At 52.2% G+C, this 25,555-nt stretch overlaps 1 protein-coding gene across 2 annotated transcripts; it reads left to right on the forward strand.

The window, feature by feature from the left end:
* Positions 1-10,027: 10,027 nt before the first annotated feature.
* Positions 10,028-24,932, forward strand: SAE1 (SUMO1 activating enzyme subunit 1). 2 transcript variants are annotated; one of them, XM_067314384.1, is made up of 9 exons: positions 10,028-10,166; positions 12,776-12,887; positions 14,489-14,662; positions 16,068-16,210; positions 16,630-16,729; positions 19,574-19,679; positions 21,558-21,702; positions 23,514-23,583; positions 24,567-24,932. In XM_067314384.1, the coding sequence occupies exons 1-9, from the start codon at positions 10,066-10,068 to the stop codon at positions 24,657-24,659; spliced, it is 1,044 nt and encodes a 347-aa protein (XP_067170485.1). In that variant the 5' UTR covers positions 10,028-10,065; the 3' UTR covers positions 24,660-24,932. The 2 variants fall into 2 exon arrangements, with proteins under 2 accessions (XP_067170485.1, XP_013807893.2); XM_013952439.2 differs by lacking the exon at positions 10,028-10,166 and adding an exon at positions 11,013-11,239.
* Positions 24,933-25,555: the final 623 nt, after the last annotated feature.

The following is a 25,555-nucleotide window of genomic DNA, read 5'->3' on the forward strand; positions in this document are numbered from 1 at the left end:
GTTCCCGGGGCACCTCCCGAGGCCGAGCCCGCCGCTAGCGCCAGTCCGGGTTGCCTGCAAGGCCGTCGGGGCCGCCGGGCAGAGCTGCTCCTCGGCTGCAAACGCCCGCAGATCACAGACTACACTAGCTTGTTGACACAGCGCGTTTGCTTTTCGCAGGGATCTTTCCTCCCTGTGTCACACAGCAACCAAACTGTGTTTGGTGCCCTGCAGGACACAGAACTTATGCTAAAGAGCTGTCAGTCCCCAGTGTCTCCTGAGGTCTCCTCCTCCCCTCTCATTTAAGCTAAACTATAATTAAAAATACAAACACACGCTTGTTTATATATGCCACTGCCTTTCACAAACAACAATTTAGGAAGGCAGAACATACAGGACAACGATCTTTGACACACGTTCCTGTGATTTTTTTGGCTATGGAAAGACATTAAGGCAGACTGCCTCGGGCACTGTAAAGTCCCCTCTTGGGCACTACAACGGGTGCAGCAGCGACAGCAGCCCACCGCCCATCCACGGCGAAACCAGCTTCGCTCCGAGAGGGAGCTTCGGTCCCTGGTAGCTCTCGGGGAGGTCAGGAGCCTGAAAAGGATTTTACGAACAACACGGAGGAGCCTCTCGAGCACGCCTGATGGCCCTAGAAATAGCTCTATTACATGAATAAGCAGACCTGTTGATAACCTCAGGTTACGTAAAAAAGAAAAAACGGAACGATTACCCCAAATGCACACACATACATACGAGAACCTACCAAAGTGAGCTTTGAAAATCACCAGGAAGCACTGTTTCATCATCTCCAGCATCCTGGAGAGCAAACACCTGGCCTTGCACTCCGTTCTGGACATCCAATCTTATCCTGATTCAAAGTCCTTCGCTTGTTTTGATTTGCAATTGCAACATGTTAATAACAGACTAACTCCAAAATCAAGCTCAGTGAAGTGTTGCTCATTAACCTCTTAAACATAATTCCTGGGTGTATATAAAGTTTTTTAAAGCAAGTATCAGTAGAAATGACTTCTGGCTAGCCATCAGAGGAACTCAGCATCCTTCCCGCATTCGTATTCAGTAAGCTAAGAGTACTTGGAAAAAGGTTTGAGCAACTCACGCTCCACACAGAGCTGAGCAGCAGTGAAAAAAAAAAACCCACACAAAAAGCTCATGAAAAGGAATTTAAATGCCTGCATTATGTCCTTTCAAAGCCTCCCTCCTTTGTCCTTAAGACAAGTATGTCGGCCACTTCAAAATGAACATATCTCAAACTAGAAATACCACCAGGTTTTTAGACCCCTTTTCCAACAACCTACTAGTCAAGGGTTCACGGCAACCACAGCGAGCCAAAACACTGCTGAAGCTTACGCCTGGTCCCTGGACAGGCTCCCAGGATGTGACAAATCAGTCCTGGAGCAGAAAGGTGCATCATGTTGAAGCTCATTTAAAACGGCAGCCTCAAAGCAAAGGAAATGTTTAAACTTTTTACATCACTCTTCAAAGAAGCAACAACAAAAAAATTATTTGAAAAATGGGTACTCGGGCAGGAGAACGATGTAGGAAGAATGCGCTTTAAGAAATAGCCGAAGGGACTGGATTTCCTGGGACCTGATATTCCGTGTGACTTGACACCTGATACAGATAACAGGAAAACTCAGTACAGTGCACTGCCTGAAGATACACGAAAAAGTGAAGTTACAGAACTGCAGGGGGGGCGGTCTTCAGCTGGGGTAAATCAGCATAGCTCCGGTACGGCCGACGGCGCTGTCTGGATCGCAAGCAGCCGGGGTTGCGGTTTAGGGAGGTTAGCGCAGTTTCACCCTGTGAGGTCCGGGACCAGGTCGAGAAAGCTTCTACGGGGGGAAACTGGGGGAAAGAACAAGCGGGGAGGCCAGGCTACCTGTGCTACCGACGCTCTGCTACGCCAAGCTGCTGCTGCTGAGCTAATATCATAAAAGCCTACTGTGGCCTGGTAAATTCATTCACAACATATGTCTTGGAATGCACAATATTCTCTTTGGAAAAATGGATATTCCCTTTGGCATTGCTCTGTTCAAATCAGCATCATTTACTCTCTCCCAGAAGTCCCTGCCAACTGGGTACTGCAAGGTTGCTCTTAACTTCCTATCTTCCCCACTGACTTCAAAGAGGAACAAATGTTCTTGTCAATACTGCGCTGTTAACACCTTAATTGCAATTCCCAGTAGTGAGAACTACATATCATTTTTGATAGTATGCACACAAGCTTATACCCCACCTTGAGTTACCCTGATCTGATGTAAAGTTTATAGGAAACTCTAACCCTGGAGCTGTGTCATAAGCTATTCTTGGTTCAAAATCATGTTATTAAACTCACTGTGGTTACAGAAGTGAACAAGAAGGCTACCGAGAACAAAGTGTAAACATTTGTGGCTGCTATATTGCCTGAAAAACACCAAGAGACGGGATGAAGCCAAACTATAAAAAGGATTGTTGAGATTTTTAACAGATGAATTCTAGTTATTTAATCAATACACAAGTCATCTAAGGAATAAAAGCGAGAGTCTGAGAAATCATTTTTACACAAATCTTTAGATATCAAGCTGTATCTTAGGAGGCGCAATACAATCTCCTGTAGTTTAACTCCAGCCCTGCTGGATCTCAGTAGATTTGGGCCAGAAATGATTATACGAACCTCAGAGAGCGACTGTAATGCTGAACTCAGTCAGTGCCTGGAAAGGGCTTTGCAAACTTTATGCAGTAGGTACCAGAGCAGGTATTATTTAACTGCTGAGTTTGGCTTTTGTTTTTAAACACAACGAAACAGAAAATAAGGTAAATTGAAATATGGAAACTGATGACTAAAGGACGTCTGAAAAAGATGGAACGATTTCTAGCATGTGAGTAAAGCCCAGAAGTAACTACGAAGTGTCGAGGTTTTGCCATTTTCCGAGGACAGCTCACGTTTACAGTCACTGTGGTTACACAGTAAAGAGGCCGAGGCGGTTAAGAAACTAACGTATTTGCAGAGAAGAACAGCGACTGTGAGAAAATCCTTAACTAAGCCTGGGCTCATCCCGTACTTTCCTATTGTTCCTGCCCACTTTCTATATTTAGGGTCGTCTCCAGCACAGCACACATCCATGGCTTAGCACAAGAACCAACTTCAGCGACAGGGTGACGGCAGTGACATGACACAGCGCCACCAACTACCGCCGCCTGCAGCAGACGTGACGCCACAAGCCGTCATCCATGGTACCCGAAATCACGATCACACAGCGCACGCCGGAAAAAAAGACTTTTCCAATCATTATACTGCAGTCTGAAAGCGTGCACGTTTTTCCAAACTACAGGGAAAACGGTAGAGATCAACATGTCTTAATAAATTACAGCATTTCTGCTATTGTTTAAAAGAAGTAATGTCTCTTTATATAGCTAATACTCTATTAAATTTGGAAATAAGCACGCAAAAGCAACAAACGAGAACTATATGTTCTCAGATGAATTCTGTACTATGGATGTAACTGACAGTTATAACAACATACTCTGCTAATCCTGATAAAGATGCTGTTCCTTTCTTATTATACCTAAAGCAAACTGGATCAAAAACAACAGGCCCTAAGCTCCCAACCTCAGACGAGCACAAGTGGTTTTATTATTATTAGGAAAAGAAAGAGCTTTGTATGACCTCAACTGCACTATATACTTGTGTGCTACAGACACATGGACCTAAGAGCAACTTCTATACAATACAGCAGTAAAAAACTGTGCACGGTGCTTGTCACCGGGGATCTGAGTTGGGATGGTGACTAATACCCGACTTGCCAGTCTGCCGCAAAAACCCTTCCTGTGTACAACAGCGATCTGCACAACAGGTGCAGCTAGCCATGAAATCTTCTGTACGGTGTGATCTATTTTGGTGGAGTGGATCCACAGAGGACAAAACTGAGGGTTAATGTACGCAGGGAAAGGGCTGCAAGGTAGCTCCCTTAACTTAAAGGAATGCAAAATATGTGGTGCAAATGCTTCTTTTCAGAGCAATGGAGTGGGAAGGCTTTGAAAATAAACTATAAACGCAAATGTTCAGGAAGTCACTGGACTGAAAATCTGCAAGATCTAATCTCATGATAATCAAACGTTAACTTCTAATCATACATGATTTTAAGCGAAACACTTGACATGAACTGGGTTGTACAACACATGTTCATAACTTCAGGATTAACATCTGCCTCGAGCAGAGAACAAACGAGAGTTTATACAGAAGTTGCTTTTTTCCATGAACGATCTGATATATTTGCCAGCACACTCCATGGGGGAGAAAAGAAGATCACATGACAAATTAAAATCTAAGACTAGTAAAACCAGGTGAAAGCTAAAAATTAACAGGAAATCAACTGAATGAGCAGTTCACTTGAGTGGGGAGTGGAGTTTTTTTGTGAGATCACTCCAGTTGAGAGCAACTCTCCATTCATGCTATAACCTATTTCAGAACGAGGTTTAAAAACAGATCCCTTCTCAGTTCTGTAGCATGTACAAAAAGGCAGGGATATGGCGCTGCTTTAGGGGGGAGCGTGGCTCTTTCACACAGATATATTGTCTTCACTTATTCTCTGATTTTAAGGCTTTCAGAGGCCTTCCTCACTGGAACACACACAGCTAGGATTTTCAAAGTAACCTACACTTCTAGCTAAAGGTTATTAATCACACACTTAATGCTTCAGAAATGGTTCAGCATTTGCAGACACCAGAACTCTACTCCCCCACTAACTTCCTATTTCTAGGCCAGAACATGTTCTACCGAAGCAGCACACCTGCACGGTCCATAAGCCTCACTTACAGAAAATCGTCCAGAGATTCATCTCTTCTTTCACCAAAACACTGACACATTCCAGAATAATCCCAAAGGAACTGGAACTAAGCTGAACCTCTTCTTTGCTCCATGAGTGTGCCCATCTCAAATTTTATTTCAAGTGGAAATCAGGGAAAATACATCAACCAAGAAATAAAAGAACAACCGCCTTGAAGGCAGCAAGGCCTCCAGAAAGAGGCATGCTGTGTCACACGCAAACTGTTCTGACCGGGGCAGAAGTCATCACAATTTATCAGCCTTTCTTAAAGCTATCTTCTACTCGGTGTTTTTTCATTATGGGACATGTATAACAATATGTTCTATCAATTCACTAGAAAGGAAGCTTTGAGAAACATCCTCCTAGGCCACTTAAACCTGAAATCACTTCTGACGTGGACACTCCTGGTCGGCAATCGAGGCAAATTCTACTTTTATATCCCTCAAGCCCGTGTTTTTGAGAGACATTTATACTAAGGGAAACCTTCAAGCACTTATTTAATCACAACTCAAGATTTATCAGGAATGTGCTTGACTCGACTGCTAATTATTAACGTCAGTTTTGTTTGGAAGTTGGTTTCTTCCCATTCCTACTATTGGCTCCTTCAGTGAAATCGTAAGGCTGAGTGGTGATGTCCTTTTCACTGCCACCACAAGGCTGGTGTCACAGCAACGGGATATGTCAAAGGTACTGAAAAAGACCCTTGGTCTGGGGTTTGCTTTAGCTGTTCTTTAGGCAGCACAACAAGGCCTGGCTACCGGAGGAGCAGGGCAGAGGCAACACCTTGCTCAGCACAGGCGAGGATCCCTGCACCGAAGTCTAGATCTTCCGACAGCAGCTGAACAATTACATATTAGAAATTGTTCCTGAAAAATTTTTGGCATGTGCTGAACTTTACTACCAAAAGTTCTTCCGATCTCCATGGAACTGTTCACAGTACTAATGCTAAATACATGCCTATATTTTTGCATGATTAAAAAGGTAATCTCTAGCAAATCTGGAGTACTAAAAATGGCTCTGTCCAACTAAAAATGGGCCAAGAGAAGCAAGACGCTAGAAAAAGAAACCCCAACCAAACTTACAGATTTGACTCCTACTGCTAATATTTAACTATATAAAAAAATGTATATTCACCTTACGGAATCACTCAGCCATTCCCCTAAACTTGGTGGTATAATCCCTTAGCACTTCTGACAGTAGAGCAGTTTCTGGTTCTTTCATACAGTTATACTACATTCCCTCAAAAAGCAGAAAATTAACCTAAAATTTTCCAACAGCCTACTTTTTTTCTATTTCATCTGTCCTTTCCAACTCATCTTGACATGGATAAAAATTGCTTATGACATTAGTCAGTAGCTGACAGTCGAAAACCATTTGGGATTTTGTTGGGATCAAGAGTGGAAGTATAAAGCATAGCATGTATGTACATTTATACACGTGTACATCTAGTAAAATAATTTAGAGGTTTAGCAGAATAGCGTTACTAACTGAAAACATTAGGGAAGAAAACATGCTGTGAGGTCCCAGTCCTTCTGAACTACCAGAGCTAAAAACATTTTGGCCAGGCCAGTAATATTTTCAAGCTCTGATGGTGGACCTTTGATCAAAGGAAAAAAAAAAAACAAGCTTTATGACTTCATGGCAAAGTTAAGCTGCAGAAGGTGGATCATAAGGGAGAAAGGTCCCTCTATAAACACTTAAAATAGTAACAAAAAGGTATAAAAGACATCACTGGATATTGTTTTATGTTTACTGCAGCATGAAAACCCCTTTCTAAAATACAATAAAATTTGTAACAAAAAGTCCTCTACTAATTTTCTATAACGAGTGCTTGCATTATTTCATAGTCAAGGTTTTAAGCAGATGTATACACTTTTTTTTTTAGTGAATGAATTAAAAACAAGAAGGAAACAAAACAGCACAAATTCACACAACCGCATCTGTGTGCTTACAGGAAACTAACATTGCTTCTTCCACCCGTGAAAATGTAAACTGGATGAAATACTCCAGGGCAAAAGTGTGTGTTTTTGCTCTACATGAAAGAATAATCTAACAGTTAAAAATAATCTGGTGAGGGGAGAAAATACCAACCACTGTGCATGGTGTTCTTACTTATATTTTGAATCATGTAAAGTATTGTGAGGAACAAACTTATAAAAACTTTTTATGACATACCTGATTAACAAAGGAATAACGAAAAGAAAGGTAGAAGAAAATCTAGGACACTAAAGAGATTCTTAGAAACTGGGTGCTTACACTGTACGTTGCTATTTGTCCTGCTTAAACTTCTCTAATTATCAAACATGAGACTGTACATGGGGATGGGGGAAAAATGTGTGATGACATTTGGGAAACAGTGCTTTCTTTGCCACCTTTTTTTTTTTTTTTTTTTTTTTTTTTACACACTTCTGAGTTTGTTAACAAAACTTTTTAACAACTTTTCTGTTTTATGGGCAGACCTGCACCCAAGGGTAGCCTGTTTACTGTCAACGTAATGGAATGAGGATGGAGTTTGCAGACAAAGTAATGGATCCACATCCTATGTCTAGATGGCACCAAGGGTCAGAGTGGTATGACTTTTACTGAGGTATCTCAGTGCTACTTCACCAGGAAACGTCACAACAGACATATTTTGGAGTAAATTGTGTGCTTTTGTGACTTTTTTTTTTAAACACTCACACTGGCAGGGTGCACAACTCTATCAGTCAAGTCATTACAAAGGGGTAGAATTCTGCTTGGTTTGTACACACATTGTATTAACTCATTCCTTACATGAAACGTATCCTAAAGATGATCTCAGGACTTTTTTTGGTGGGGGGAAAGAAAGGAAAAGGTATAATTTAATTATTCAATAAAAGAGAATACTTACCAACCCAACCCTGCATCATAGGAAAAACAAAACTCCTTAGAGACAAAGGCATGCTAATGTATAAAAGCAGCTCCCTGTACTGCACCCCTGCCCTCCAGGGGAGTGGGAAGGGAGCAAACCTCTCTTTTTTTTTTTTTTCAGACAAATATACATGATTAAGCTGTTTATTTTTGTGCACTGCACAATACTTTCTGGCTATAGGGTTTCCAATAAAAAAGTGCTAATAAAGTCTAATAAAGGAAACAGCTGAAGTTATGTTTTGGGGGGAGGGAAAAGGTGCTTTACATACATCTCTGAGGAAAAGAGGAAAGAGGGTTTCCTGGGGGATTTTAAACTTTTCAATACCTTGACATAATGGGACCACTTGAGATTCCAGCTGTGGAAGTGAGTCTTTCTATATAAAGGGGACGAGGGAGGGCAAACAAGGGTATCGCTACTCAACACATCCCATACCATGCCAGTGCCTAGAAAGCTCCACATCACAACCCCAGCACCCTTCTGCCCAGGCCGCACTCTCTAATGCCCCAGCATAGCCAGGAAATTTTAAGAAGCAGCTGAAGACAAAGGGGACGTTAATGAGGCCAGCGCTGCCCAGGAGAATAACGTCACCGAAGACCTCATTAAGGACCCCAGAAAGCCTTCCCCTGGCCCTGCCCGGCAAGCGGGGACCTCTCTCCCCATCCCCTCGCAGCCTCCCCTACGCCCCAGGCCCAGGCTCCCCACATCGGCCCCTGCCCTGGCCCTCAGCCCCCGGCGGGGTCCGCTGCCCCCGGCCTGCTCCCTCCTCACTGCCCACTCCCTGCCCTGCCTGCCTGGGCCCCCCCGGCCCTGCGCTGCCCCCCGGCCCTGCTCTACCCCCCTGGCCCTGCTCTGCCCCCCCTGGCCCGGCCCTGCGCTGCCCCCCAGCCCTGCGCCCCCGCCGGGCCCCTCCGTGCGCCCCTTCCCCTGGCTCTTCCCAGCCTCGGCCCCCTCCCCCCGCCCTCCTGGCTCTTCCCAGCCTCGCCACCCCCCCCCCCAAAACCCCTGGCTCTTCCCAGCTCCTCTCCCCCCCGGCCCCTTCGCTGTTCCCAGGCCCTCTCCCCCCCCCCGCCCAGACCCCCGGCTGTTCCCAGGCCCTGCCACCCCCCCCAAGTCCCCCGGCTGTTCCCAGGCCCTGCGCCCCCCCCTCCCCAGCTCGCTGCCTGTCCCCAGCCCTCGCTCTCGCCCCTCTCCTCCTCCTCCTCCTCCTCGCAGCCCGCCCGGCCCGGGCCCTGGGGACCCCCCGAGCGCTCCTGGACACTCTCACCCCCAGCCCTGCGCCCCCCAGCCGGGCCTACCCCCCTGCCCACCTCGGGCCTGCACCCCTCTAAGCCCTGGCTCCCCCGCTCACCTCAGGCCCTGTCCCCCCGCCCGGGCCGGCGGCTCTCGGGCCCCGAGGACCCCCCCCGCCCCGGCTGGCCCCCCACCTCCTCCCGGTCGCCCGCGGCCCGTCCCTGCCCGCCCCCCCCAAACCTGGTCCGGCGAGCCGGACAGACAGACACAGACAGACAGAGAGGCTCTCGGGAGAGGCGGTTACTGGACCTTTCGTCCGGGCCGTGGTGGAGTTGGAGCGGCGGCGGCGGCCGGGGGAGGCTGCAGCTGCCGCTGTCGTGGTGGTGGCAGGACGGAGATGGGGGGGTGGAGTGCGGGCTGGGGGGGGAGGCGGCGGCGGCGGGGGGGACACTCGGGCTCTCCACGGCCATGGGCGGGGGGGGAGAGGGGGAAGCACACGGGGCACAGTCACTGTACAGAGCGGGGGTCGGCACGGCCCGGCTTTCCGCCTGCCCCGCACTCCACGGGAAGGCACACAAAATGGCGCCCGCCGGCACGCAGCCGCGCCGAGGCAGCGCCCCACACGGCCGCCGGAAAGGCCCGAGCGCCGCCGGAAAGGCCCGAGCGCCGCCGAACGCCCTGCCCCCCTCCCCCCTCGCTGGGGCACGCACGGCCTGACGCGGAAGCAGCCGGAGGTTGCCGAAGAATGGCGGAAGCGGCCGAGCCGAGGCGCCGAGGGGGAGCGGGAGGAGACGGAACTTTCCGAGCGGAGCCGAGCGGTATCGGAAAGTGCCGAAGAGGCTGGGCAGAACCAAGTGCGCCGTGGCGGGAGGGGGGGGAGCTGCGCGAGCGAGCGCACAAGAGGCGGCCCCGGGCCCGAGCGCGGCGGCTGCTCCCGCTCTTAGGGGGTCGTTACGGCGGAAGAAGCCCCTGTAGCGGCTCTCCTTGGGTATACGGGGGCGCGGGGCGGCGGGGGCGACTTGGCGTGGGGGGCGCCCCCCCCCCCGGCGCGCCGCGGTGCCGGGCGCCGCGCAGCGCCCGCGCGGGCCGCCAGGGGGCGCCGCCCCGGCGCGGCGGCCGTGAGGCGGCGGCGGGATGGTGGAGAAGGAGGAGGGCGGCCCCGGCGGCATCAGCGAGGAGGAGGCGGCGCAGTATGACCGGCAGATCCGGCTCTGGGGGCTTGAGGCCCAGAAGCGGTCAGCTCGGCGGGGGGCCGTAGGGGCCGGGGGGGCCCTGGAGGGGCCTGACGGAGGGGCTGTGGGGGGCGGGCCCCGTAGGGGGCCTGGATGGGCGAGGTTGGGGGTGCTGGGGGGCCCGACGGCGTTTGGGGGCAGGGGGCTGTGTTGGTCTGGAGGGGCGCTGAAGGAGTTAGGGGGGCCTACAGCGTTTTGGAGGCCTTCTACGTGCTTGGGTGGCCCTGCAGCATTTTGGGAGGCCTTGGGGGGGGGGGTTGGGGACTCTACAGTGTTTTGGGAGGCCCCCTGGGGGTTTGGGGGGCCCTGCATGGGTTTGTGGGGACTCTATAGGGGTCTGGGGGGCCCTACAGTGTTTAGGGGGGCCCCTATGGTGGCTTCTGGGGACCTATATGGGTTAAGTGGTCCTTACAGTGGTTGGTAGGGACCTGTAGGGGCTTAGGGAGGCCCTATATAGGTTTGGGGGGTCCTACAGAATGTGAGGGGCCTGTAGGGGCTTATGCAGTGACCGCAGCTACTGTGGGGGATCTGCAGGAGGTTTGTAGGGGCTTGAGGAAGGTTTGTATAGCTGGCGGTGGGTATGTAGGCACACGAGGTCTATAGGGGCTTGTGGCGGTTTGTAAGGTCTCTAGAGGTCTCGGGGTTCTGGAGAGCCGAAGGAGGAGGAGATGGGGTTGGGGCAGCAGGAGATGGGGGCCGAGGCTTGGGGTACCTGGGAGAGGGGTGTTAGGAAATGAGGGCCCTAGGAAGGAAGCGGCTGGGTTGGGGGGCAGTGGCTGGTGTTGCAGGGGGTGGGATACAGGGTGGTGAAGTGGGAAGAGGTGCTCAAGGAGATGGTGGCAGAGGAGCAGGAGAAACCCTGCGGTGGTCCGGCATGAGATGTTGATCTTCATGCTGCCTCCTACACCCTGTGAGAAGTTTTAAACCTCCTCTTTGGAACTCCTGGGCCAGTTGCCCTGCCTGTGCACACACCATGCAGCTGGGGCAGTGCTGGCAGAGGTGTGGGAGCCCTGGCTAGCGGCTGCCTGGGGGACTGCTTGGTTCTCCAGTCTCATACAGTCACTAGCAACAGGCAGGTGAGAGCTATAAGCTGTACCCCTTCGTGTGTCCCTAGATCCTCAGGGCTGCGCTCTCTCCAACCTCCTGCACAGTTCAGGTTGGAAAATCTTACCCAAACTTGAGCCTGGTGATAATGCACATTTGGTGAAAACTTTGTCTCCTTGGGTTGAAGATAACAAAAATAATGACCATATCTGCAAGAGAGTCTGTTCCGCTACTTAGTGTCTATTGTTAAAGTCTTCTGGTTCATTCCCAGCTGGGATTGCCAAGCAGCTGCTTCCACCTGCTGGTTTCTGGCTCTTTCTCTGCTAAAGAGCCTCTTGTTCAGCCCATATCTTCTCTGTAAGGCCTCTTCAGCTTTCAAGTTATCTTTGCAGTCCTTTTCTGCAGCCTGTCCAGGTTTCTGCCAGCTTTAAATTTCTTAGATGTTACCTTGAAAGTAGCAATAGTGTGTGTTTGGGAGAAGATGGAGCAGACCGGAAATATGGGCACAAATGTAATGGTGCTGCTAGATGCAGAGTGAAAACAAGCATGGAAATAGACCATGAGGCCAGAAAGCACCCATCAGTGACCTCCTGGCTTAACTGACCTACGTGATAGAGCCACTCTGTCTGACAGTCTGGATGATTACTTATTAAGGCAGTCTGAATAAACTTGATTTTGTTAGAAAAACAATACAGCCTAGTCAATCAAAAGAATTCTAATAAAAAAATATTTAAATTGATTTAAAAAGCAAGGGAAGTACAGCATTCAGGTATTCTGAAAACTTAGAAATTGCATACATAACTTGGTCTCATAATAAATATTTGCAAAGAAATAATTTCCATTAATTATATTATTCCATTAATTATATATATATATTCAAATCAGTTGCCTTGTAACCCAGTGCACCTTCAGTGAGTGAGGCTGAGGTCCAAACCTCAGCTGGACTATTCGAATTTGCTATTAGGAACTTCAGACTGTGGTGCTGTAGTGAACCTGTGAGTCCACCCCTTGTTCCCTGAAAAGCGGTACAAGGCTTTATCAGTAAATACTGATTTTAGCCCCTCTTTCACTGCAAATAGTCTCTTTTCTGCAAATTATTTAAATTGCTGACTCCCAACAGCTCCTATCTCTCTTTCTTTTCTTCCATATCAGGTATCACAGTTAAATTTGCCTCTGCTCTTCTCCCTGATGCTGCTGTGAAATTTTCAGGTCCTACCAGACCTGTTTGGCTCTCCTGTAATGATCCTGAGCTTCTTCCGTTCTGCCTGGGCCAAGTGAATCGGGCTGTAGCTTGACTTTCCGCACAGTTCAGGGCTTCTGTGAATGCCCAGCGTTCACATCTGCCTCCTTAGTTACGTTTTCCCAGCTGGGAGGTGATGGTGATTTCAGAGGCTGTAGTTCCATCTCCGGTGGCGGGGATGCTACTTTGCTAGCACAGCTTTCCTCTTTGGTCGTTGATACGTATTTATTGCCCCGTTGTGTTTTGTGCTGTGGTTGATTTCCCCTTCCCCCGGGAACATGGTGACTCCAGTGAAGCCGTTAACGCTGACCAAGTGTTTTCGCTGCAGGTTACGAGCTTCCCGGGTGTTGCTGGTGGGGATGAAAGGCCTTGGAGCAGAAGTGGCAAAGAATCTCATCCTGGCAGGGGTCAAAGGCCTGACCATGCTGGACCATCAGCAGGTGGGAGCTTCCAGCTTCTCTCTTCCTTGTGGCTGCAGTGCTGGTCGGCATGGGGTGAGGGGGTGATTAGCAAAGCTCCCAAAGCCTGCTGGGGACTGGTAGGTGTGCGGAGGGCATAGGGTGTCTGCGCTTGAGGACTCCTTCACTGCTTCCTGGAGTAGGTGTTTTGTTGCGGGGTGGGGGGGGGTGTGCCTTCTGGGGAGGGGGGCATGTAGTGTCTGTAGAGAGAAATCCCATACCCGTGCACTTTCAGTCATTAGTGTGTCTCCTTGTGACAGCCATGGAGCTAAATTTGAGAGAGACGTAAGCAGACTGCGCTCATCTGCCCTCTGTCAAGCTGAGGGCTGAACCGCAGCTCCCCAGTTCCTCCCCTGCTATCTTTTGGATGTCCTTGCCTGCACACATGTGGCTGTGTACGCTGATCTGAGGAGCCTGCTCTCATAGTCTCACACTTAATTCTCGGGGTGTGTGGCCTTTCTCTAGCAGGTCTCCACCCAGGCCTCTCCCCTCTATCTTTGTCTGAACAGCCCCTTTCTGTGTTTATCTAGGGCTTTGCAGGTGTTTAACAGAGTGTAACAGTGTGTGAAAAGCAACTAGGGCTCCGTTCTTGCCTCAAATTGCATGGAACCGGGGCCTCTAAATAGCCTGTGGTTGTTCAGTCTGTCTGTGTCAGTCATGCAGCAGGTTTCCATTCGTGGTCTGGAGCCTTGTGCCCTGCAGCTCGCACTGCTGTCGCAGGAGATGGGAGGCCCAGGCATGACTGAAATTCATAGGTGCCGCACAGCATATGAAACCCTTCTCTGCGTTTGGAAGAGGCACAGGCAAGGATGTGTAAGGTGCTCAGGGAGCCTTCAGCAGGGTTTGAGGGATGAATATTTGAGGGATTTTGTATGCGCAGTGTTTCTGGTACGAGCTTGTGGCAGTACTGGCTGCTCCAGGGCCAGACAGAGCAGGGGGGTTGCGCAGGAGCCTCAGTTGCGGCCGCTCACATCTTCTGCGAGCGCAGCCACTAGGTCGCGGTGCGGGACTGCTGCAGACGTGCTGCCCGCTGCGGTAGCTTGGCGCCTCCTCAGGCACAAGAGGGAGCTCTGAGCTCGGGAGCAGGCGAAGTGATCTGCAAGCTCTGAGAATCGTCCTGGGAGGAAGGAGTGCAAAAATGTGGGGGTGCTGCCCGCTGTCTGTCCCCCCTGTTCCTTCGAAAAGGGGGCATGGAGATCTCTGTTGTTCTTGAAGCAGAGATGGGTACTTGGTGCAATCGAAGGATTGTGAAGGGAGAACGCGAAAGGAGGGACCCAAGCAGTCACTCTGCAATAGTATCTGCTGGAATGGTACCATCTTAACCTCAAACCTGCCCTTCCTTCCCAGGGCAGTGGTCCTGTCCCTGGATCCTTCCTCCTAAGGAGACTCTCGACTTTTCTCTGAGCCTTTCAATACTCCTGCTGTGAGGATAGCACTGGTTAGCTGTCCCCTTTCGGATGTGTGAGTTCCTGTTTACGATGTATCTACTGTAGTTCTCCTGTGGGTGTTGCTGCCCTGTGTGATTCTGGGAATGGTTAATAGCACAGGGAAGACTCGTCTCTCTCTGTTTTCTCCTATTTCAGGTTTCTCAAGAGGACACTAGAGCTCAGTTCCTGATCCCTGTGGGTTCCTTGGGCCGCAATAGAGCTGAAGCATCTTTGGAACGGGCGCAGAATCTCAATCCCATGGTGGACGTGAAGGCTGACCCTGAGAGCGTAGAGAACAAGCCAGAAGAGTTCTTCACCCAGTTCGATGCAGTAAGTGCCATGGGGGAAAGAAAGATTGGAGGAAGAGGGACTTAGTATTTGTTGACTTACCTGTAGTTAAGTTGCATTGGTTGGACTTGCGTTGTCTTGAACTGATTTGACTGAGGTGGTACAAATGCTTGTATAAATGCTCCTCTGTCGGTTTAAAACTGGCTACAATTCAGTTGCACACTGAGTCACCAAGGCACATTTACATCTGAAAATATTTCTCCATGGTGGTTTGTATTGATATGTTGGACTCAGGAAAAAGGCTTTGAGCTGGTGCAACGTTGTTGGGAGAGCAGAGACTAAATGGTGAGGGAATAGGAAAAAATTCCAGAGCAGTCACAACAATACAGGTCTTAATTAAAGGGACAATACCGCGCTAATTGCTCTTTTTGTTCTGGACAAGAGTGGTTAGATTAGCTCCAAGTTTTGAGGATAAAATATTGGGCTGTGTATCCTTGAGCCTTATGTAGTTGAGCTTCTGTGGAATGGCTTGTTTAGTGTGTGCATGTTCAGCTGCTTCACAGCACAAGTTGTAATGCTGCAGTTACAGGTTGCTCTGGCTGACTGTTCATAAATGGCATCTGTTCCCCTTCTGGTCTCTGTAGGTTGCATCAGACAGTGGCTGCCTGCTGACAGCTTTCTGGGTGTGATGTGATAGTAGTTCTAGTAACTGCAGTGTGCATGTTTTCCCAATTCTGCTCTCTGTGCTCATGTTGGATTGTGAAAATCAGGCAGCAGCTTTGAAGGGAAGAAAGCGGACTGTCTTGGGAGAACAAGGAGCACATCCAGGTCTCACAGCTCATGTGAATTAACTGCCTGTTCCTGTCTTCTCTGGTTGACTTCAAGGTGTCAGCCCTGACGCTGGCAGATGGGGGGGAGCATGTAAGGGATTGTGCTTGCAGCAAACATAGCTGTTAAGTGGGACATAAAGCGCTCTGACTATTTTGTAATAGTGTGTCCCTGTAGGGAACTGTTTGAGGGTATGTACCCTGCTCGGTTCCCAGATGGGACAGGCCCTGAATTTCAATTAAATGGAAAATATCTGCATTTAGCTTTGTTGCCAAATTCTTGCCTTCAGGAACCATCCTGCTTTGTCCAGAAACTTGATTCTGCTACCCCTAACCTCCTAATTATCCCTGGAGAGGAGGCTCCTGGAATTACCCAGTGTTTTCATCAGAATTTAGTGTGACAGGAAGGAAAATTGATAATTGCTCTGAGCACTGTTCAGTGTCCCACTGTGAATGAAATGACAATTCTACCTGAAACCTTCCCAACTGTCCAGGAAGGGAGGGAAGATTTCACACCCCAGCATGGAATAGTAATCCCACAGTGGCTCACCTAAGGAGGGAGGGGGTGCAGGTTGGTAAACATTCAACTTGTGCTAAGAAGAATGACTCTGTGCCTGCAGATCTGCCTAACGTGCTGCTCCCGGGATGTTTTGGTGAAGATTGACCAGATTTGCCACAAGAACAGCATCAAGTTCTTCACTGGCGACGTCTTTGGTTACCATGGCTATATGTTTGCCAACTTGGGGGAGCACGAGTTTGTGGAGTAAGTCCGGGTTTCGTGGCCTAGACTGGGCAGGTGGTAAGAGGAGAACTGGGTGTGCAGAAGGGTCATAGGAGGTCTGTGATGGGCATCAGTGTGTGTGGCATAGCCAGTGCCGTGCACTGGAAAAGGTGTGGCTGGAGCTACGGGTGTCTGGGTTGTCACACCATTCCTGCTGTGAGCTGGTCTGTTTGCACAAAACTTCTCTGCTGGGCTTGCGTTGTGTCTGCAGTAGCCTTTGCCCCTTTGGGGAAGCTACCTGCTTCTGGGCTCTGCAGGCATTAAATCTTGCAGACTCCACTGAAAGACACTAAGCATCTGCTAAACCTGCCCTTTGCAGCTGAGCAACAGAATGAGTACAGATCTCAGCCTCCTCCCTGCCCGAGAGCAGCTCTGATAAATTTTTCCTCCCCTTTCTGTAGAGAGAAAACCAAGGTCACCAAAGTCAGCCCAGGAGTAGAAGATGGGCCGGACACCAAGAAAGCCAAGCTTGATTCATCAGAGACAACCATGGTGAAAAAGGTACACAGAACAGTCCCTGTAGAGAGCTGTGAGGCCCAAGGCACAAGGAAGCTTTATGCCTGCAGATAGCCATATGCTAGAGTGGTGTGTCACATGCCTGTATCTTGTGTCCCCTGAGGCAAAAGCAAGGAGATGGTTTAGGAAGTGGAGAGAAGACTTTGGGGCACGCAGGTTTGGCCTGGGGAGAACTGAAGGGTTATTCTGGTAGTTCAGCCGCAGAATAGGATATTTTCAGCCTCATCGTGATGGATAGGATGGAGAGCTGGAGGCTTTTCAGACACTCCAGGTGGGTTTCAAGTGTGTTGTGAGTGGGATCTTTACACTGCATTGCTGTTTAGTCCTTGTTGGCAAGTGATAAATTCATGGTGCTTTGTGGAGGCCTGGTGCTCATCTTTTGGGATTATCTTGGAGTTCGGGGGGGGGAGGGAGCAGTTTTAGCTACTGTGAGATTTTTATGCAGATACAGTTATTGCGTGTGCATGTGGGGTTCAGCTTACTCAGCAGCATCTCGGGACTCTGGAGCTACGTTGAATGTGGATGCTTATGGACACTGAGGGCCCCGCTGTTGGTTTGAGTGCTCTCACCTCAGTAAAGGCTGTTTTCTTTCCTGTATGGTTGTGGCTGTACTGGTATAAAGCACCTTTATACTGGTGTAACTGCCTTTGTGGGGGAAGGGGAGTCGGAACAGCCTCAACTAGGGGCTCCAGCTTTTGTGTGTCAGCAAGGTCTTTGCACCCAAATGGAGAGGCCATAAAAGCTGCATTGTTGCTGCTGTCAACTGATAGCTGAGCTCCCTTGTAAGTGTGACTTGTGGCCTGGGTGTGAAGGGTTTCCATGTCTTCAGGGGAATCTGCTCCAAAGCAAAGCCTTTCACATTCAAATGCCTCCGGCCTGGGCATTGTTTTGGTCTCGCAGCTGGAAGTTTAACGGGGCAGTAAGTGCACGCTGGCCCCGGAGTGGAAATCCCCTCTACTTTATCTGGCTATGAGGAGAATGCAAACTGAGCCAGCAGATTAACGGCCTTTTGTGTCCCTTTCTCCTGCCCGTCAGTTACGGGGTGTTCAGTGCAGCTTCCCCCCACGCTGGACTGGATTGGAAGGTATGGGAATATTCCCTAGATGCCGTTCAAGCCAGCTGTCGCCCTCCCACAATTGGGGTTGCGATTCCGAGCATTACGGGCTCAGGTTTAAGATACAGCGAATTCCTGCAGATAGTTTCTGAGATGCCAGTGCCTTGAACAAGCTCTGTGCAGTATGGAACTAAAAGTCTCATGGAGCATTGCCACTTCCTGCACCTCCTGAGTGACTTTGAGCTGTGGTGTGCCGTAACGGTCTGGCATTTGGAATATGAGGACGATCTGATAGATCCCTGCTGGGAGACAAGGTCCACAAATTCCTGCTGATTGAGTTAGGGATGTGTGTAGGTCGAAGTGATGGAGCAGTGAGGTGGAACGCAACAACTGGGGTAAATGCTGCGTGCCAAGAAGGGGCCTGGGCTCTGGGTTGCAGAGTGGGCTCTGCTAGGCCTTTCTCTGGTCTGTTCGTGGTCTGATCAGTGACTTCCAAGAGCAGGTCCTCCAAGCAGGGCAGAGTTTGTGTCAGTGAGAGTTTCAAACCTTAGTTTAGGTTCTCCCCTCTTTGTTTGTTTAGTGCCTCTGAGGACTGGAGTTGGTGTTTCTAAAGACTCTGGCGTTAGGCCAACAGAGTGCTTTGTAAACTCCATCCTGGGCTAAGCTAAAGGCTGGCTAAGACTCTGAGGACTGGTTATCATTACCTTAAAATGTTTTAATTAGGAGAATGAGTCACTGAAACATTCTCCTTTTGGGCAACCCAGAAGCTTTGCAGAGATGTGGTTCTAGGGCTTTGTGCGATGGATGGATGCGGAGGACAGTGTGCTGTGCAAATGCACAAAGAGTTGAGTAGTCTTGGTCTCCTTCTGTCTCCCTCCTGCCCTCTGGCAGAAGCTACATGAAAAAGCTGATTATCTTCCCGTGGGCAGGCATGTGCTCTCACTGCTGCAGACCAGCTCGTGACCTGGCTCCTGTGCTCGTCCCCATATGGGGCACGAGGCATAGCCTTGCTCTGCCGGCCTGCCGTCCAGTTGCCGAGTTGAACAGGGGACGCATGCGAGAGCTGGCCTGCCCCACTGGCCAGACACTGACAGGCCAACACAAACAAGCAGCAGCATGTCATGCCCTCGTGCTGACAAAGGGGAGAAGAATGCAGCCTTTGTTCTCAGCCCTTGCATTGCTGCTCACCAGCATTTAATTTACTGACCTCATCTCAAAGGGACCCTTGTGCTGTCAAGCCTGGGCTGTGGCACCACCAAATGGAGCGCTGAAACCGTTTCTGCCACTCAACAGCCCCACCACATGGTTTCCTGGCCTGGTGCAGCAGCAGCCCCCTGCACCAGACAGCGCGTCCCATGGGGTCTGCAACGCTGAATCCGCGAGCGCGGGGAGAGGGGGCTGCCGGGGTAGGCACTGACGTGTGGGGCAGGTCCCGTGCTGAGCAGACGGGGAGTCGCGGGCAGGGGTGGGAAGCAGAAGCAGGCCTGTAGGAGCAAGCTGAAGAATAGCAGCTGGTGGGTGCTAGAGGGGACCCCTGGGCAGACCAGGCTGTGCCAGAAGAGACACATTCTTGTAAGATTTATGAGGGCTGTGGAAATAGGAGTAGCCTGAGCAATTTGGGTCCAGTCTGGCCCCACTGTGCAGGGTTGCCTTGACAGGGGAGGACACACGGACTGGAAAGCTGCCCAGGGCTTTGCTCTGGGCTTTTGGCAGAGGTTGAGAGGGCTCCTCTCTGTTAGCCCCCCCCCACAGATACACTCTCTCTCCCATTGCAGCGGGTGGTTTTCTGCCAGCTTAAGGAGGCCCTGGCTGTTGACTGGAGCAGTGAGAAGGCAAAGGCAGCGCTGAAACGCACCACTCCGGATTACTTCCTGCTCCAAGGTAAGCAGTGACCCATTCACTAGTGTGTGTGTGGTTCCTGCTGCCTTGAGGAGGCTCGTCTGTTCCCTGTGTCTCCTTTCCTCATCCTGGGATGCAAAGAGCTCTGTTCCCCCTCACAAAGCTGTGGATTCTACGCAGATCTGTGCATTTGGCAGGACTGCCTCTCTCTGCCAGGATCGGGACCTTTTCATGCTGTCATCTTTGTCTGATGTCAGCTAGTTGCAAGACCAGGTGGACACTCCCCATCAGTGCTAAATCTGCCTGGGAAGTGCCAAGCTCCGTTCAGCAAGTGAGCACGAGATGCTTCCTGTGGCAAGAGCTAGCTTTGATTTGTTGGCTTTGAGGTTATTGCAAGTTTACCATAACTGCAGTGAGCTAAAAATACCTGGGCGACTGGAAACAGCCTTCTCCCTGGAACGGAAGTGCCCCACCAGCCCCAAGGGCACAGCTCAGCCCCATCATGCGGTTTGCTTGTTGCCCTCTCCCTCCAGCACCCCCCGCTCCGGTGGCAGGGCCCGAACAGGCTGCAGCCTTGGTGAAGCAGGGTTTTCCGGTGAGGTTTGGTGCTGGCTCCCAGGTTAGTAGTAGCCCTGCTTTCCCCTGAGCGGGGGGACATGGCGAGTCCCTCGCATGGGCAGACAAGGAGAGGTGGGTTAACAGCAGCACTGCGTGGGGGGAACCGGGGCTGTGCCCTTCAGGGCTCAGACTCATCTCCCTTTCTTGCTGTAAGCTCTTGGCCCCTCTGCTGGCTTGCTGGGCTCTGTTTGGGTTGCGGGTGTCTCCTGCCAAGATGTCTGTGGAAAGTCAGGCCTCAGTGAGCTATCCCGAGTGTTTCGGAGCCTGTCGCCTCCCCGCATGGGGAAGGTTTGGAGCGCACTTCATGGGCTCGTGCTGGCTACGTGAGTTTTCTCTGTTAGGTGGGCAGAACGCTGCATTAAGGTAGCTTCCAGCTCAGAGCATGGGCAAGTGAATGTGCGACTGTACTGCACCCTTTGGGGAGAGCCAGTGTGCTGTTCTGCAGCTTGGACAGCTGTTTCAGCATGACAGCCCAAAATGGGGCAGTAGACTCCGAAGTTGCCCTCCGGCTCTGCTGTGGAGGCTGATCAGCTGCCTGACTTTTATTTTTTTAGTCGAAGTCCCTTTAACTGGGCTTTCAGCCATCTCCGTGGTCCCTGCCATTCTCCCAAGGTGCCGGCTCTGTGTAGGAGGTGTCCTCTGCTTTTGACCTGCAGCCAACTGAGAAGTGCTGATGCTCCTAAAAGAAAGACATGAAGTTGCTGCTCCTGTTTGCTTTTCCCTAGCTCACGGCAAGCACGCTGGGCTTCTTGGCAGCTCTCCCAGCAGCCCCCTCGCATCCCCTCAGATGTGGTCAGGCAGGCATCTGCAGAGTGCCAGCCTCCCCGCTCCTCACCCGGATGCGTGGAGCCAGCAGTGGGCACAGGGCCCAGATAAACACCACTCTCCCCCTAGATCTGCTGGGGCTTGGAAGATGTATCTTGGGGCCTAGCCTGTCTCTTCAGCTTCATTACCTGCTGCTCCGCAGAAATGTGCAAACCCAGGGCTTTTCCTGTCTGCGGGGTGAGGCCGTTATCGCAGTTATCAGGCAGGCCAGCGTGTCAGCAGCATTCCCCGTCTGACCTGATCAGAGCCGCCCTGGATTGCTGTGGTACGAGGAATTGCTTGGCATGACCATGACTGGAGACTTTGTTTCCCAGGGAATCCTGTACCCCAAGGGGAGCAGGGCTTGGGATGGTGACAGCAGTCCAGTAGAGTCACTGGCTGGAAGCCCAATCAGAGAAATTGGGATGGGTGCTTTTCCTTAGGGTGGCCAACTGTGCTCATGTGGGTCAGAGCTGTGACAGTGTCTCCCTCTCCCAGTGCTGCTGAAATTCCGGACAGATAAAGGCCGAGATCCTTTGCCCCAAAGCTACGCTGAGGACTCCAAGCTGCTGCTCCAGATCCGCAGTGACGTGCTGGACTCACTGGGCGTCAGTATGGACCTTCTGCCAGATGATTTCATCAGGTGTGTTGCACGTAGCAGTGTGGGATGAGGACAGCCCAGCCTAGTGTGGCTGGTGGCAGATGATCGTGTCCCTGGCACATCACCAGCCACTAACGCTGAGGGTGGTTGGGATTGTTCCTTCTGAGTGGCTTGCCAGGAGCTGTGCTCAATGGTGTAGGAGCTCAGGCAGTTTTCAGTTCCTTGTCTGATCCCTGGTTCACCACGAGCCTTTCAGAAGAGAGCACTAAGCATCCTGTGGGAGGACGGCAGTCTACTCTTAAGGATGTGACCCTCAAAAGGAGCTGGGCTTTCTCATGCCTGGGCCTCACTGGACTGATGTCCCCATAGGGAAGTCCTGATGGTGCAGCTTCTCCTGGCAGGGGCCCTCGGGGAGTCGGAAGGAAGAGAAAGTTTGCCCTCCTTGTGAGGCAGACTTCAGCGTTCTCCCGCTGTGTGGGAGGCACGGCTCCTCTCCCAGGGCGGGTGTGCAGGATGCTCGCCTCTCGAGCCCCTGGGCTGGCACCGTGCGCTGATCCTCCCCCGCTCACTGCGAATCCTGCTGAGCACCAAGGTTCAGCATCGCCGGTGACCTGAGCTGTCTGGCTGTGCTGCCTGCGTGTGAGGGCTGCACGTCCTTGCCTTTGCTCTGGGTCATCTTGCGCACTGCCGGTTCCACCTCACTGTGCAGGCCAGGGCGTCACACCCCAGCAGGGATTAATGGCTTGTTGGAGGAGGTCCACCTCCTTTCCCAAGGCCTTGGTGCCGTCCTGTGGGCCAAAAGCAGACAGTGCGTGACGCTGTCCCTGCTACTCCTGTCAGACTGGCTTGAATGAGGGCCAGACACCAGCCTGTTCCGACAGACTGACTGCGGGACCCTGCGCAGCTACGTATGGGCTGGGACCAGTCCCAGGCGGCTCCATGGGGTCGTGGGACCACAATGCAGTGTACCCTGGAGTAGGGAAAGCCCTGTCCTAGCTGCCCTTCTCGTGGCTGTTGCAGCAGCCCTGGGGCAGGGAGCTCCGTATCCTCACTGTGGCACTGGGAAGTGGTGTCAGCAGGCTCTGGTGACTCTGTGCTCCTTGGTGCAGGGCCTGGGAGGGTCCATCTCGCCCACACGCATTCACCGTGGCTGGGAACTCCCGGTCCCCGCCTGCATGTTGCCACACGCCGCCCGGCTGCCCCTACGTCTGGGAGTTGCCTGTCGACCCCGCGGGCCGCTGTGTGCCATCAGGAATGGCGAGAATGTGCCCCGGGCACACGGCAGACATTTCAAGGGTGCTATTTTTAGCAGGGTCGCACGAAGCATGCAGGGGGCTGGGATGGGATGCGTGTGTGTCTAATGAGAGCTTGGGGCGGAAGCGGCCTTGGTGTGTCCCTCCCCAAGTCCAGCTCAGCAGGGTGCCTGGCTCGCTCCAGCTGGCTTCCCAGCCCCTCGCTGTCCCCATCACCCCCAGAGTCCCGCACTCTGTATCTTCTCACTAGCACCTTGCAGCAAGGTGCACCTGCTCTGCCAGCCTCTGCCCGAGGGCCCCGCTGCTCCCCCAGTCTCTGCCTGGCCCGGTAGAAGAGTGATGGTTGTAGCACCAGCCCCAGGGGCTGGACTGGGGGCAGAGATCTGAGTCCCGGGGCCCCTCTTGCATTCTGGCCTTCTTGCTGAGAAACCTCAATCTCTGGGACTTGCTCAGTTAGACTGAGAAGCTTCTCCTGGTTCTTGCCCCGCTTTGCGAGGAGCTAGAAGTCCTGTTTGTGGCTGGTGTTTCCTCCTCCCTGGGAAATCGGGATGGCCTTGGCATCCGGATTCTGGTTGTTGACTCTGCCTTTATTCCTTCCAGCTATTGCTTCTCTGAAATGGCTCCCGTGTGTGCAGTGGTCGGAGGAGTCCTGGGGCAGGAGGTTGTCAAGGTAGCGACTTTCCGGGGAGGCGATGCCTGTCAGGTTGGAGGAGGCTGTCCGGGGTGGGGGTCTGCACTCCCCAGTCCTTCCGGGGCTGCAGTGGGGTGGTGGGGCCGGCCAGCCACGGCACCTGGGGAAGGCTCAGGTCAGCACGCGCTCTTCCTTCTGGTCCGTTGCTCCCCACAGGCCCGTTTCCTGGGAAGCACCTGCCTCGCAGCCTTGCCAGCGGAGGTGTTGGGCGGAGGCTCTGCGGTCCCGGCCTTGGCTCCCTCCCCACTGCCTGGCACAGCTGCGGGCCAGGGTCCCGTTTCTGATGGCGAGGCTTGCGCAGCCCCGTGGATTCCCATCGCTGGGCGTGTCTGGAATCCCTGTCCAGCGCCACTTTGTTGGAAGCACAATGTCCTTTGCCCTCACCTTGCACCGCTTTCTCCTGCCCTCCGGGCCCAGCATCCTCGGCTGCCTGCTTTGAAGTGGCTTGAGGTGTGCTGAGAGCGCAGGCTCGGCTTCCTGTGCCGCTGCCAGGGGCCAGCGGTCCTGCTTTCTCTGTGCCCCGCGCAGCAGCAGGTGCCTGTTTTGTGGTGATGTGGGCATGGGGATGCGCCTGCTGGGGAGGATGGGGAGCCGGGCTCTGTCTCCAGAATCCCAGGCCCTCTGCTCCGGGCTGATAAAAGCCTTCGTTGGCCGGCAGGCTCTTAATGTCTCTCCAGCACAGCCGCACCCTTCTCCTGGCAGGGAACGGTGCTTCCCTCCCTCAACCAGCACAGGCCTGACTCCTGGACCCTGGGGTACCCTGGGGTACCTGAAGTTTCTCTGAAATACCTTGTGACCCTTGCCTTGTATCGGCAAGCAGCAGTGCGTGGGGGGACTTGGGCTTCGGTGCCACCTGGCAAATGAAGTGTGAGGGACCTGCAGGCCTGGCTGTGGTGCTGGGCCAGGTTTTTTTCATGGACGGGTCCGATTGCTCTAGTAACCAACTCTCCTTCTTCCCCCAGGCCCTGTCCCAGCGGGACCCACCCCACAACAACTTCTTCTTCTTCGATGGCATCAAAGGGAATGGGATTGTTGAGTGCCTGGGCCCCAAGTGAGCCCAGGGTTGCCCCTATCTGGTGCCCTGGGAGCCCCACAGTCCAGGTCAGCATCAGGCTCGGGCACTTCCCAGTCTTCGCTGCTGGTTTTATCCCCGAACCAGGCCGTGTGCATCCTGCTGCAGGGAGAGCCCTGAAGGGGACAGGACAGTGACTCCCTCCCAGAGCTGTGCTAAGAGTTTCCTTAGGCCAGATCTGGGGGGAGAGGGGCATGGCGGTCATCTGACTTGTTCTGTATGGTTTTTGAGTTGTTTAATAAAATCTTATTTCCAAGGTGGTTTATTCCAGGCTATGGGGCTAGGGGTGACCCATTGCTCTCTGAGCTGGCTGCCACTTGCACACAGGTAGGAAAAAGTCTGAGCCCAGCCTGGTTTATCCAGCCAAGGCTGAGCCAACCCAAGCCCTGGCCTGGTGGAAAGGAAAGGTGCAAACAGGCAAGGAATCCTTGGGGATTGCAGTTCCCTGTTTGCAGGACTGGGGCCCTAACCGCTTGTCTCCTGGGCAGCACAGCGCTGCTTCCCTCTTCAAAGCATGACACTGCTGGTCTTTCCTGGCTGTGGGCATCACCAGAGCACCCAGTGGGGAAGCCCCAGGGACATGTGGGGAGATGCAGAGGGCGCCAGCCTACTGCTCCTATCTATAGCTTTGGGAAGTAATTAGTGTTAAAATAGCCTTGCTAAGTACCACTTAGCAGGGAGGGGCCTGGAGCCCAGGCTTGACTCCAGGCCCAAGGAGAATGGCCAAGTTTGAGACTTGGCTTCCTCCAGGGAGAGGACCGTACCAGGGCTGCCCCCTCCACCAGGGACTGGGGTAGGGAGAAACTGCCCCCGTGGGGGCAGAACACCCTGCCCCAGATCGCAGGGGGAAGCGAAGCTGCTGCTGTGGCCCTGGCCCTG

This window comes from Apteryx mantelli, chromosome 35 (genome assembly GCF_036417845.1).
Source record: "Apteryx mantelli isolate bAptMan1 chromosome 35, bAptMan1.hap1, whole genome shotgun sequence".
NCBI lineage: Eukaryota > Metazoa > Chordata > Aves > Apterygiformes > Apterygidae > Apteryx > Apteryx mantelli.

Excerpts from the sequence above, each read along its gene's own strand:
- SAE1 (XM_067314384.1), top strand. The coding sequence starts at position 10,066 with ATGGTGGAGAAGGAGGAGGGCGGCCCCGGCGGCATCAGCGAGGAGGAG. Across the intron at positions 10,167-12,775 it reads GGGCTTGAGGCCCAGAAGCG|GTTACGAGCTTCCCGGGTGT; the intron begins GTCAGCTCGGCG and ends TTTTCGCTGCAG. Across the intron at positions 23,584-24,566 it reads TGGGGCAGGAGGTTGTCAAG|GCCCTGTCCCAGCGGGACCC; the intron begins GTAGCGACTTTC and ends TTCTTCCCCCAG.